General features: G+C 34.5%; 1 protein-coding gene across 6 annotated transcripts in view; it reads right to left on the minus strand.

Moving 5' to 3' along the window:
* Positions 1-13083, minus strand: part of LOC117333165 (cytoplasmic phosphatidylinositol transfer protein 1-like) — a 45058-nt gene that overhangs the window by 22811 nt on the left and 9164 nt on the right. For all 6 annotated transcript variants that reach the window (XR_004533836.1, XR_004533842.1, XR_004533838.1 and 3 more), the window contains exon 3: positions 5328-5416. Coding sequence is in view for 1 of the 6 variants with exons in the window: in XM_033892326.1 (XP_033748217.1) it covers positions 5328-5416 (89 nt within the window). In the remaining 5 variants the exon portion in view is untranslated. The remainder of the gene's footprint in view (positions 1-5327; positions 5417-13083) is intronic.

The following is a 13083-nucleotide window of genomic DNA, read 5'->3' on the forward strand; positions in this document are numbered from 1 at the left end:
ACCTTCACTTAACAATGTCACGTCCACAGAACACGTACAGTTTACCATCACAACCTTCACTTAACAATGTCACGTCCACAGAACACGTACAGTTTACCATCACAACCTTCACTTATCAATGTCACGTCCACAGAACACGTACAGTTTACCATCACAACCTTCACTTATCAATGTCACGTCCACAGAACACGTACAGTTTACCATCACAACCTTCACTTATCAATGTCACGTCCACAGAACACGTACAGTTTACCATCACAACCTTCACTTATCAATGTCACGTCCACAGAACACGTACAGTTTACCATCACAACCTTCACTTAACAATGTCACGTCCACAGAACACGTACAGTTTACCATCACAACCTTCACTTATCAATGTCACGTCCACAGAACACGTACAGTTTACCATCACAACCTTCACTTAACAATGTCACATCCACAGAACACGTACAGTTTACCATCACAACCTTCACTTATCAATGTCACGTCCACAGAACACGTACAGTTTACCATCACAACCTTCACTTAACAATGTCACGTCCACAGAACACGTACAGTTTACCATCACAACCTTCACTTATCAATGTCACGTCCACAGAACACGTACAGTTTACCATCACAACCTTCACTTATCAATGTCACGTCCACAGAACACGTACAGTTTACCATCACAACCTTCACTTAACAATGTCACGTCCACAGAACACGTACAGTTTACCATCACAACCTTCACTTATCAATGTCACGTCCACAGAACACGTACAGTTTACCATCACAACCTTCACTTAACAATGTCACGTCCACAGAACACGTACAGTTTACCATCACAACCTTCACTTAACAATGTCACGTCCACAGAACACGTACAGTTTACCATCACAACCTTCACTTAACAATGTCACGTCCACAGAACACGTACAGTTTACCATCACAACCTTCACTTATCAATGTCACGTCCACAGAACACGTACAGTTTACCATCACAACCTTCACTTAACAATGTCACGTCCACAGAACACGTACAGTTTACCATCACAACCTTCACTTATCAATGTCACGTCCACAGAACACGTACAGTTTACCATCACAACCTTCACTTATCAATGTCACGTCCACAGAACACGTACAGTTTACCATCACAACCTTCACTTATCAATGTCACGTCCACAGAACACGTACAGTTTACCATCACAACCTTCACTTATCAATGTCACGTCCACAGAACACGTACAGTTTACCATCACAACCTTCACTTAACAATGTCACGTCCACAGAACACGTACAGTTTACCATCGCAACCTTCACTTAACAATGTCACGTCCACAGAACACGTACAGTTTACCATCACAACCTTCACTTATCAATGTCACGTCCACAGAACACGTACAGTTTACCATCACAACCCTCACTTATCAATGTCACGTCCACAGAACACGTACAGTTTACCATCACAACCCTCACTTATCAATGTCACGTCCACAGAACACGTACAGTTTACCATCACAACCTTCACTTATCAATGTCACGTCCACAGAACACGTACAGTTTACCATCACAACCTTCACTTATCAATGTCACGTCCACAGAACACGTACAGTTTACCATCACAACCTTCACTTATCAATGTCACGTCCACAGAACACGTACAGTTTACCATCACAACCTTCACTTATCAATGTCACGTCCACAGAACACGTACAGTTTACCATCACAACCTTCACTTATCAATGTCACGTCCACAGAACACGTACAGTTTACCATCACAACCTTCACTTATCAATGTCACGTCCACAGAACACGTACAGTTTACCATCACAACCTTTACTTATCAATGTCACGTCCACAGAACACGTACAGTTTACCATCACAACCCTCACTTATCAATGTCACGTCCACAGAACACGTACAGTTTACCATCACAACCTTCACTTAACAATGTCACATCCACAGAACACATTAATTTTACCCATCACAACCAATTTTACTCTCTCAATATTATATTTATTACAATACCTCTGCTATAGGCATTAAACCCTGGAATCTTCAGATATTATATTCATTACAATACCTCTGCTAGGGACTGGACCCCGGAACTTTCAGATATTATAATCTTACACTAAATAGATCAAGCTAAATAGACGATTTAATCCTGTTTCTCCCAAAACTGAAAATCTAGGTAAAAAAATTTTGGGAGAAACAGGATTTGTTTACACAGGGGTCTAATTATTAAGTAAACACAGAAAGTAATTAACTAGCTCTCTCATTCATTTATTGCAAAATCCAGGTAAATACAGGTAGATAGGTGATAGAACTACAAAAATGTCAATTTGATATTATACTTTGAGATATGAAATTACGTATTATTTCATTGACAAAATCAAATATGTGAATACATATGTCAAACATATTCTAAACTTTAAAAAGTTAAAAAATAATGTATTGCACACATATATGTACTTTTTACTGGTGATATGATACTTATATAATGGATACCTAATAAGCACTATATTATCTTCAAAATACAATGTAATAAGCACCATATATACATTCATACATACATTACAAATTAACATTATTTATATCATATACAAGAGGCACAGAGGGCCTGTATCGCTCACCTGGATTTCACGTGATATGAAACAAGAATGATGATTTTATTTGTCACTGTTATTGCTATGTCGATATCTCATAGGAATTTTATATGGGTATGTGAGGTTTTATGCCAAAAAATACATTAGTTCATGAAAAGAAACTGACTTTTGGCGCAACCTCATAGGGACAACCTCACAAATGTGAGTTTTATCCATTGCTTAGTTTCAGAAAAGAAGTTGTTTAAACCAATTGACCCCTTTTGACCCTGCCCTCTGCACCCTGGGGGGTCAGTTCCTTCCTTTATAAAATTTTGAATCCTTACCCAAAAGGATGCTAGCAGTCAAATATGAGCTGTTTCAGAGAAGAAGTTGATCATATCAATTTAGCCAAATTGACCCCTTTTAGCCCCACCCCTCAGCCCCCTGGTGGGGTCAACCCTAAGATTTGTACAATTTTGAATCTCTTCACCCCATGACCATGCTACCATACAAATGTGAGTGATACCCATTGCTTAGTTTCAGAGAAGAAGTTGTTTATATCAATTTAACCAAATTGACCCCTTTTGGTACTGCCCCTCAGGTAAATTCCACATTTATTTTTAAATTCGGACCATCTATGAATATATGGATAAATCTAAAAGTTGTCAATTATAATCACTTCTATAAATTTATCATAAATATACATGTATACATACATAACTCTTTATTTTTATCTATCTATTTCTTATTAAATTACACGTTTTATTTTAAATTCAAACCATCTGTGAATATATGGATAAATCTATTATTTCATTTATTTGTTAACTGCTACCTGTACAGGTAACAGGAACGTTGATTTACCTGTACAGGTAGCAGTTAACTTAACTGTTAAAACATCACTCTCCCTATATTGTTTACAAAAGTTTTTGGGAGAAACAGGATATATATTTTTCAGTTTTGGGAGAAACAGGATGACACCAAATAGACGTTCCCGGAAGCTGATTGGTATGTGCTAGTGTTTACCTCAAAGTGTCACTCAATCCATCACACCCCCAGGCCTTCCAGGAGACAACTTTACATAGAATTTTGAGGATACACGAGTGCTAATGTACAAGTTATGAGAGGCCATCATCTATTTATTACTGGTGGGGGGGGGGGGGGGGGGGGGGGAGATATCTATTTCAAGGCCAGGCTGCAATAGGGATCAAACCCAGGTCCTTTGGCTTATGTATAATTATTCCTCTTTAAAATATGCTTAACCTATCGTTAGCTAGAGAGAGGCTATCACCAGCAAACGGTGCTGCGTAACTGAAGTATACAAATGGTACGAAATGCTTTCATATGAATAGGCTTGTTTTGATGACAAAACCCAGGTGAAAAACTGCTCACATAACAGACATATTTCCTCACAAAAAAGATACAGCATTTGAGTTGGATAATTGCTTCCATATTTTTGTCTGTTTTTGTTGTTGTTATGGTTTACAAGGGTTTGTGTTGTCTTAATTAATGTTATAAGTGCATTCCACACATGCTGGAAGTAAAATACAAGAGGTTTTCATCACCTCAGTTAAGTGGGACATTTTTCTAATGAAGCATCTTCTCTCTCGTCAGGAAGATTCAGGAAACATTGGTGTTAACCTAGATTTGTTCAGTCCTGTAACAACCTTTAGCTACTTCTGGAATGTGACAGTTAAACCTCAGTAATCTGACACAATGGACGAAAATAGAAATAGATGCTGCCAACTTCTCCATAGATTAAATGGAACTGTAGACACAGCGAATTCATCATAATAGACCGAAAATAAAATGGACAAAAACCTTCAATATATAATATACAAAACAACTTCATGCACTTATAGCTGATCTATCTGACCAAAATTGTCAATACAATTATTTTAAAGCAATTCCATACTCCATAGACAATAATATTTTGAAATTTTTTCTCAAAAAAAAAAAAGAAAGAAAAAAAAATTCCTAAAAAAACAACAAAAAAACCTACAAAATAACAGAAAATTTATTCATTTTCAAAACTTATTTCAATAGATATGATGTTTTTCATTCAAATCCAAAACATCTCTCCCTTGGACACAAGTTGAAAAATAAATCCAATTTGTTCATTATATATTTTTTTATTATATGGCAATTGCTCCAATAAATTTGACAATTATGACTAAAGTAAAATCAACAAACCCTAAAGATTTCATAGTAATTTCTCAAAATTTACCTCATAGTATACTAAAGTTTAACCTTAAGAAACTAAACAAACTCATCCTTACAGCACAAATACACTGATAATATACTCAATCTTAGAATTCTAAGAATTGCAAGTGATGTGAAACAATGTAGACAAGAGCCATTTTTCAACATACAAAATGTACAAGCAAATTCCAGTACACAGTCAAACCTGCTCTAACAACCACCTGTATACGACTGTTTTGTAACAGTCCTAAACTTTTTACTTTATAATGACACTGTTTATAATGACCACCTGTACATAAACGACCTCCTGTCTATAATGACCATTTTGTAATGGTCCCGAGCATTTTTACCATATAATGACACTGTATGATGACCACCTGTATATAAACGACCTCCTGTCTATAACGACCATTTTGTTATGGTCAAAAACAATTTTACTATATAATGACACTGTATAACGACCACCTGCTCAAGGCAACAAACGACTGGTATGCAAGTCTCAGGGTTGGACTAACACCCTTTTCATAGCATATTGAATGGTCTATATTTACTAACCTGTTATAGTGTATGGATAATAGTTCCAAGCCTTCTCTGTAATGTAGAATATCCTTGGAATTAGGGATCGGATCCAGGTTGGTAATCGACTGAAAAAAAACATCACAAATTTATACCGGTGTAAAATTCTGACTTTTAAGAATTAATGTGAAGATCTTCAAAATATTCAACCCACAAAATGAGCAAATAGTTATTTGAATGGAACAGAAATGTTGGCATTATCTAGAGGATCTTACAGGAGTTTTAATGTAATACGGATTAATGTATTAAACAAATTATATGATTTGATATATATATGTCACACATTTTAGGCAAGTGTCATGTTCAATAATTTAACATTTTAAAAGTCTATTCCATATCAAATGTAAACTTTATTTGTTTTACAACAATGAATTGCAAAACAAATTAAAGCAACTTAGAGTGTTAAAGTGGGAGGAAATAGGAGTATCTGGAGGAAACCCACCTGGTGAAGCAGGTAACCCTGTTCCTTGTCCGATCAGGGGAACCCCCACCCAGCCGCCTAGGTGAAAGGCAAGTGTCTTACCACAGTCTGGCACCCAACCATATTACATATTACACTGGCACCACTGTAAATTTCTATTCATCATATAAGTCATACTTAAGAGAAAACAAGCATACTAGGTTTTGCTTAAGAAATACATGTCCCCTACCAGCCCATGTTACAAATAGTAAGTTAGTAACAGTGACCTTGACCCAAAAACCCTTTAACTTGAACTTGTTCAAGATATTCAAAATATTCTCTCTCTCTCCCCCCCTTCTCTCTCCCCCCCCCCCCCCCCCCCCCCTCTCTCTCTCTCTCTCTCTCTCTCATAAATAGTTTTGTTTTTAAGTTATACTATTTGACTAATGAATGTCTATACAGTGTTGTCACCCACCAATCTGTTATTTAAGGAGACAGATTTAAATAAGTATTTTCATACTTTTTTCTGAATCCTTTTATTATTATGTATCATATATATGACATGTAAATATTGAATAAAATATTGTTTAAACTAAGATATTCAAGACATTATGATCCTTTATCGTTGTGTTGTATGAAGTTTGATCAAAATCCCTCAAGAAGAATGAAGCCTCTAGCTATAGTGCGCTGACCAACTTTGGTGTTACATACAGGAGAGGAAGCCTATGGTATACCTATGGTAGTCCCTCTGGTTTCACCAGTATAGGACTGATAATCAAAAGCTCTCAAATCCATTTTTATGTAAAACACTAAGCTAATTTCAACACAAATAATTAAATATATGCAACCATATAGCACAAGTGGGAAGGGTTTTTGTAAAGCCTAAGTACATGTACTCATAACTCCATGCTAACATTTAATTTCATATTAGTTAAATGAAGTCATTTGATGGCCACACGTTTATTTATTAACTTCCTTATTCCTGCTTCTTGACTTGATAGGTGAAATTTGTGTAAAACTCTTGAAATGACTGGTTTTGCCAAAAATTAAATAGAAATATTGGGGAAATAGTTCAAAAATACAAATAAACCTGTTCTATGTGACCTTATATGACAATGTAAGTAAGGTCAAATATATAACAGGTGGTCTCTTTAATCCAGGTGGGGATATGGTCTGATATGAAATATAATCATGTAATTCAGGTGATCACTAATTATAAGGCAGGTTTGACTGAATCCAACATCTTGCTATTAATTCTTACCACATCATATTACTATCATGTACTATGATAATTATCTATACATATATAGGAAACACTGCAATAAAGTTAAAGCTAGAAAATTGTATACATGAATTACAATATATAGCATGTATTACAATATATAACATGTATTACACTATATAACATGTATTACAATATATAGCATGTATTACAATATATAACATGTATTACACTATATAACACGTATTACACTATATAACATGTAATACAATATATATAACATGTGATATAATATAACATGTATTACAATATATAACATGTATTACAATATATAACATGTATTACACTATATAACATGTATTACAATATATAACATGTAATACAATATATATAACATATAATATATAACATGTATTACACTATATAACATGTGATACATATATATGTATTACAATATATAACATGTATCACACTATATAACATGTATTACACTAAATAACATGTTATATAATATGTATTACAATGTATAACATGTGATACAACATACAGTCAAACCTCGATGATTCGAGCTTCGTTGATTCAAATTTCTCGCTGTATCAAACTTTTTGCTTGGTCCCGAATTTCCTCATTATATAACGCTACTAACGAACCTATGTATGATTCGAATTTTTATAAATCAAAGTTTTCGATGTATCAAACTTTTTTCATGGCCTGTTAGCTATGATATTATAGGTAATTGACATCTCATGATTCGAACAAAAAAAAGTTTACCTGTACTGACCACTGGACAGGTGTTTGTCGTGACCCCCGCGGCAAGATTTCACACCTCTCCCACAAATGCCCTGACTGACAATATGGATAACGATAGCATGTGTTGTCACTCCCAATCATGGGGTTAATTAATAATCAAACCAAATTGATAGATAAATGGTGTTTTTAGAAGCCATGGCATTTAATCACTCCGGTAAACCATACCGGTAGTCGTCTTTGATGATCTCCGCCGCCATTGAAATCAGCGGTTGGTGAGTAAATTTTACGGAACAGTAAAACAAGCAGATCAATTTTAAACACAAACAATCAGCGATGTCTTCACTCATATTCAAAGTGTCACGTTTCAAACTTATACATAAATATAAGTATGTAAATCGGTTATTTGTGATTTAATCACACATTCTCCAACTGATCGGCATTCCGTATTTTACAAGAGACACCATTGTACAAAGGTGACACTTTTTTCTCTCCATTTTATTATAGAGTTTATATTGATAAATTTTACTAACTTTATACGATTTTTCAATATACGACGGTGCCATCTGGTTTGGTGTATTGGTCCCAGTTCTTAGCCCCATAATCCATGATTATTTACATACATGATGGATCATATGGCAGCCGACCACCATAGACGAACATCTCGTTATCTGTAAACTACAGTTATAACACGGTATAATGTGTGATGTTCTGTATAATCTCGTCACATTTATAACACGGTATAATGTGTGATGTTCTGTATAATCTCGTCACATTTATAACACGGTATACTGTGTGATGTTCTGTATAATCTCGTCACATTTATAACACGGTATAATGTGTGATGTTCTGTATAATCTCATCAATGATCAAAGATGACAAAACTACCAGATCGTTGAACAAAATGACACAACTCGGAACGTCTGTAATCAATGTGACGTCATTAGAATGTACCAGTTACATTAGTGTACAACAATGTATCTTACAGACCTACACAAATGACCAAAAGAATGAAGCACAGTGAAAGAGGAAAAATTTGTTGGTTCATTGCACAAATTGATTATTTTGATATGGTCTCTGTTTAAATCGGTTTTCAGAAATATCAACGTCTTCTTTAATGTGTTGATGTTCTGTCAACGCGTACTGAAATGTTCTGTCATTAAACTGTTTGAAATAATATTAAAAAAAACATCTGCAGACCAAACAAACCAAACGCCAACATCGGGATTCACACGTAGTAGTCATACGTTGACTCTTCATTTTTTGGACAAATAACCAGTCAAATAGTTTATACATGCCCACTGACAATATCGCCGACGGGACTGAGGGATTGTCTTGGCACAGCCCCAAGGCGTTCTTGAACCACTGCCCGAACCTCTCTCCTCAAAGCCTCCATATTTTCCATCTTCCATGAAGAACTTTCATCCGAATTCTGATATGCAAGGGTGCAACTGATTGGTTAATCTGATAAAGTTTAACGCGTTAAGATTTAACACGTTAAAATAATTATGAACGTGATAAAACTGTCTTTAACGCGTTAAATGTAAAAATTTAACGCATTAAGTTAAATGTTATGTTTAACGCGTTAAATGTATCTCGTTTTTGACATGAACGGCCTTTCATACTTTAGCAGAAAAACGTTAACGTAAGTGTGCATTGTACCTTTGCTTTATCTATTACACGGGATATAAGTGTTTTGTAACAGATACATAGTTTGATTAAAAAAGTTTTAGGTATAATTGATGAAAAGTATTTTTATGGGTTTGGGGTAAATTAACTAAACTTTTTGATGTGATCATGACAGGCGACGATCAACACGAAGACACCGAGGACATGTAACGTTAACAGATATGGTCAAAATCAAGAAAACATCGATCTATTGTCAACCATGAATAATTCGAAGTCCCGCTGTTTCGAAGTTTTTCTGTTAGTCCCTTGAACTTCGAAACATTGAAGTTTGACTGTATAACATGTATTACAATATATAACATGTAATATAATTTATAACATGTATTACAATATATATGTAATACAATTCAATATATGTACTAGGTAGCTACAAAGAGGTGTTTTTATCATATCACTTAAACTCTTAATATACATTTTGAGTTACTAAATTAAATATACTCAATGTGAATTTAGTCTGTGTTTCAATGAAATAAAAAATAAAAAAGGTAAAATGATTGTTAAATTTCAACTACCGTATTTGACCTAAGGGCGCCTGCCCTAATAAGGTGCCTGCCCTAATAAGGGTGCCCCTACCTTTTTTCAAGGAAATAAATCTTTGACTGAGTGTCAAAATGGTGTTCAAAAGTAATAATTCATGTGAAATGTTTTGCTACTTTATGTGTTCAATTTTCTTCAGCAAATTCAGTAACTGGATTTTTGTCTATTCCTACAGATGACATGCCAGTGCAAAGAGCACCCAAAACTTAACACACATACAAATAATAACTTACCATCTTTATTTGAAGATAAAGTAAAAGACTTCATTCTTGTTGATAAATAACTTTTGTTCAGAACAGAAAGCTAGTAAAAGACATTGTAAATCAATTATAAGGTCAAAGAAAACGATGTCTGATATGATCTGGGAAATCACCTGTGTCTATAAATAGAACACAAAAGAGTTCCATTTGAACATAAATGGTGGAACACACGTTCTCTGGTCTAAAGATCAGCTGGCATGGTTTACAAGTTTACAGGAATATTCAAGTGATGTTTAAGCTTAATATATAATAATGAAAAGCTTAATATATGATAATGAATAGATATCTTCATTTGGAATATTTTTATGACTGCATATTTTACCGTTTCCACAGCCTTGGGTATTCTGCTATAAGGTATAGTCTGTTTCATAAAACTTCAGAATAACTAATCTTAATAAGGGCGCCCCCACTGTCAATTACCCGCGCTCTGTGCCCTTATTAGGTCAAATACGGCAATGTACACATTTTAATGTATGTACTAGTACTTTGTATATTCACATGTATTATTAACATGTACAATGGCAACTCTTAATTACTACAAACATGCATATATATTATACATATAACAAATCCCATCGTACCATACTTTAACTGGTAAACACATGTGGACACACTATCTGATACTGCATATTTATACTATTGAAGCTTCATTTTGTATTCTGTTCATGATCCATATTAATTATTTTTATGTGAGAAACTAGAGATCTACCTATAGGATTACAGGATACATGTTTTCATACATGACAGTAGAGATTATAATTAGTATCTCCAACTGTATATCAAATAATGGAAATTTATGCATATATACTACTCTGTACACTTTATACATTGATAACAAATTCCTCACGTGTCATGTATATCAGCTTTATATAAACATCTTAAAATAATTAATGTTAAGCTCTCTATCTAGTGAAGCTGGAGACAGTCGGGGTAGAGGGGCTGTACATAGTCGTCTCCATTGTCTCTTTTCTGTCTATTTGTCACACATTTTTGTCCAGTGGGGGTTCTATCCATATTGGGGGTACTGCTTTCCAGATAATTTTTTGTCATTCCTTTTGTAAATCATGTATTTTCTTCAACCCATTATTACACACAATTTTGAGTTTTCATTTCTTTGTTTCAATATAACTTTAGAAATTTCTTACTGAACAATTGGTATTTGAACAACAGGCAAAATAAACCAAATACAATGTAGTTGAAACAATAATTCAAAAACTTATATACTATCTGCAATAAACATCATGTGATGTACAGTTATTCATAGGAGATCAACATGATGAACCACTTGTGTTGTGGAAGTAGGCAGGATGTTAACAGGAAAAGCTTTATCCAGCTCTATAATTCTGTCTGTGTTGACATTAATTATAACCTCCCGGGGATTAATGCTGTACGTATTATTGAATCCATTAGAAGTAGAGGATTAAACTAGTAGGTGTATGTATGTCTACCTGGTCATCACGTATATCCTTGACCAGATCAAACATCTGACAAGTTTTATTTAAAATGATTTATGACCGGATATATATGTACCATAAACAACTTTCGTTGGGTCATCTTTGATAAATTATCTAATTGGCCCCTACTACAATTTATTCTTATTTTGTCATTGTGAGTAAGATGATAAAGAACTCTAATGTCCATCTACTTTAGTGATTTTTGCCTTCAGTAGGTAAAATTGTAACTGTGTATAAGCCTTCTACTATTGTAAGTATGTCTGTTGTGGGTCAAATAGGAGCTGTCTAATAGCCTTAAGCTTGATCCTACTCCTGTAATTTTGTCTTTGTTAGGTAAAACAATAACAGTCTATTAGTCTCTGACCCCAGTGATAGCAACTGTCTCTTAGCTTCCTACTCTTGTACCAGGTAATTTTCAAAGAATCATCAAAGAAGTGAATACAAATGTACTAGGTGAGTGGTGCAGGCCCATTGGGCCTATTGTTTACCCACAGCAGACCATTTTACAACTAGTTAACCTTCCGACAGTTGTAATTTTGTCTGCTGTTGAGTTGTTAAACAATAGGCCTGCATTACTCACCTAGTATTCACTGCTTTGATGGTTTTCTGCCTTGAATTATGTTAATAAAAAAAACTTGATTCTAGGCCTTTCAGTTAATCAGTGGAAGTCCTTTGAATGTCATAACAAATTTGACCTATATGTGATCTTGAATATGGTTCAAAGTCATTCTCTTATTCAAACTTGGGCTCCATCTCAGGAACCTACCAGCCAAATATCATGATTCTAGGCTTTTTGGTTTTTGAGAAGAAGTTGTTTGAATGTTTTAACAAATTTGACCAAAATGACCTTGAATATGGGTCAAGATCATTTCATATTGAAAACTTTGTGGGGCTTCATCCTAGGAACCTACAGTATGTATCAGCCAAAAAATTAAGATTCTAGGCCACTCTGTTTGAGAGAAGAAGTTGTTTTGATATCTTAACAAATTTAACCTCTGTGACCTTGAATATGGTGATTATGGCCTAATGGAGCCTTGTAAAAGGTTATTCTCTATTAGTCCCAAACTCCTACAGTTGTGATTTTGTTTGTTGTGTATAATATAAAACATGAATTCTCCATTGAACTCTTCCTATGGATTTGTCTATGAGCAAACAATCTTATAATCAAAGATAATCTACAGAGCTCATTGTGTGTAACAAATTTTTAGAATAATACAAGAATTCCACGGAAGTGGATGTGTCACCTGCACAGCAAGCTAGGATTGAATTTTAAAAATCAAACTGATCTGCTTTGCAAATCAAAACAAGTTTCATGCAAAATTTAAGTGGTTTTCATACAGAAACCAGAAAGCACTATATGAAGTTTTAGGTTGATTGACCCAAAGGGAACTGGACAGATTTTCTATTTATTTACAGTGACAATGAC

The sequence above is a fragment of the Pecten maximus genome, chromosome 1 (assembly GCF_902652985.1).
Source record: "Pecten maximus chromosome 1, xPecMax1.1, whole genome shotgun sequence".
Lineage (NCBI taxonomy): Eukaryota > Metazoa > Mollusca > Bivalvia > Pectinida > Pectinidae > Pecten > Pecten maximus.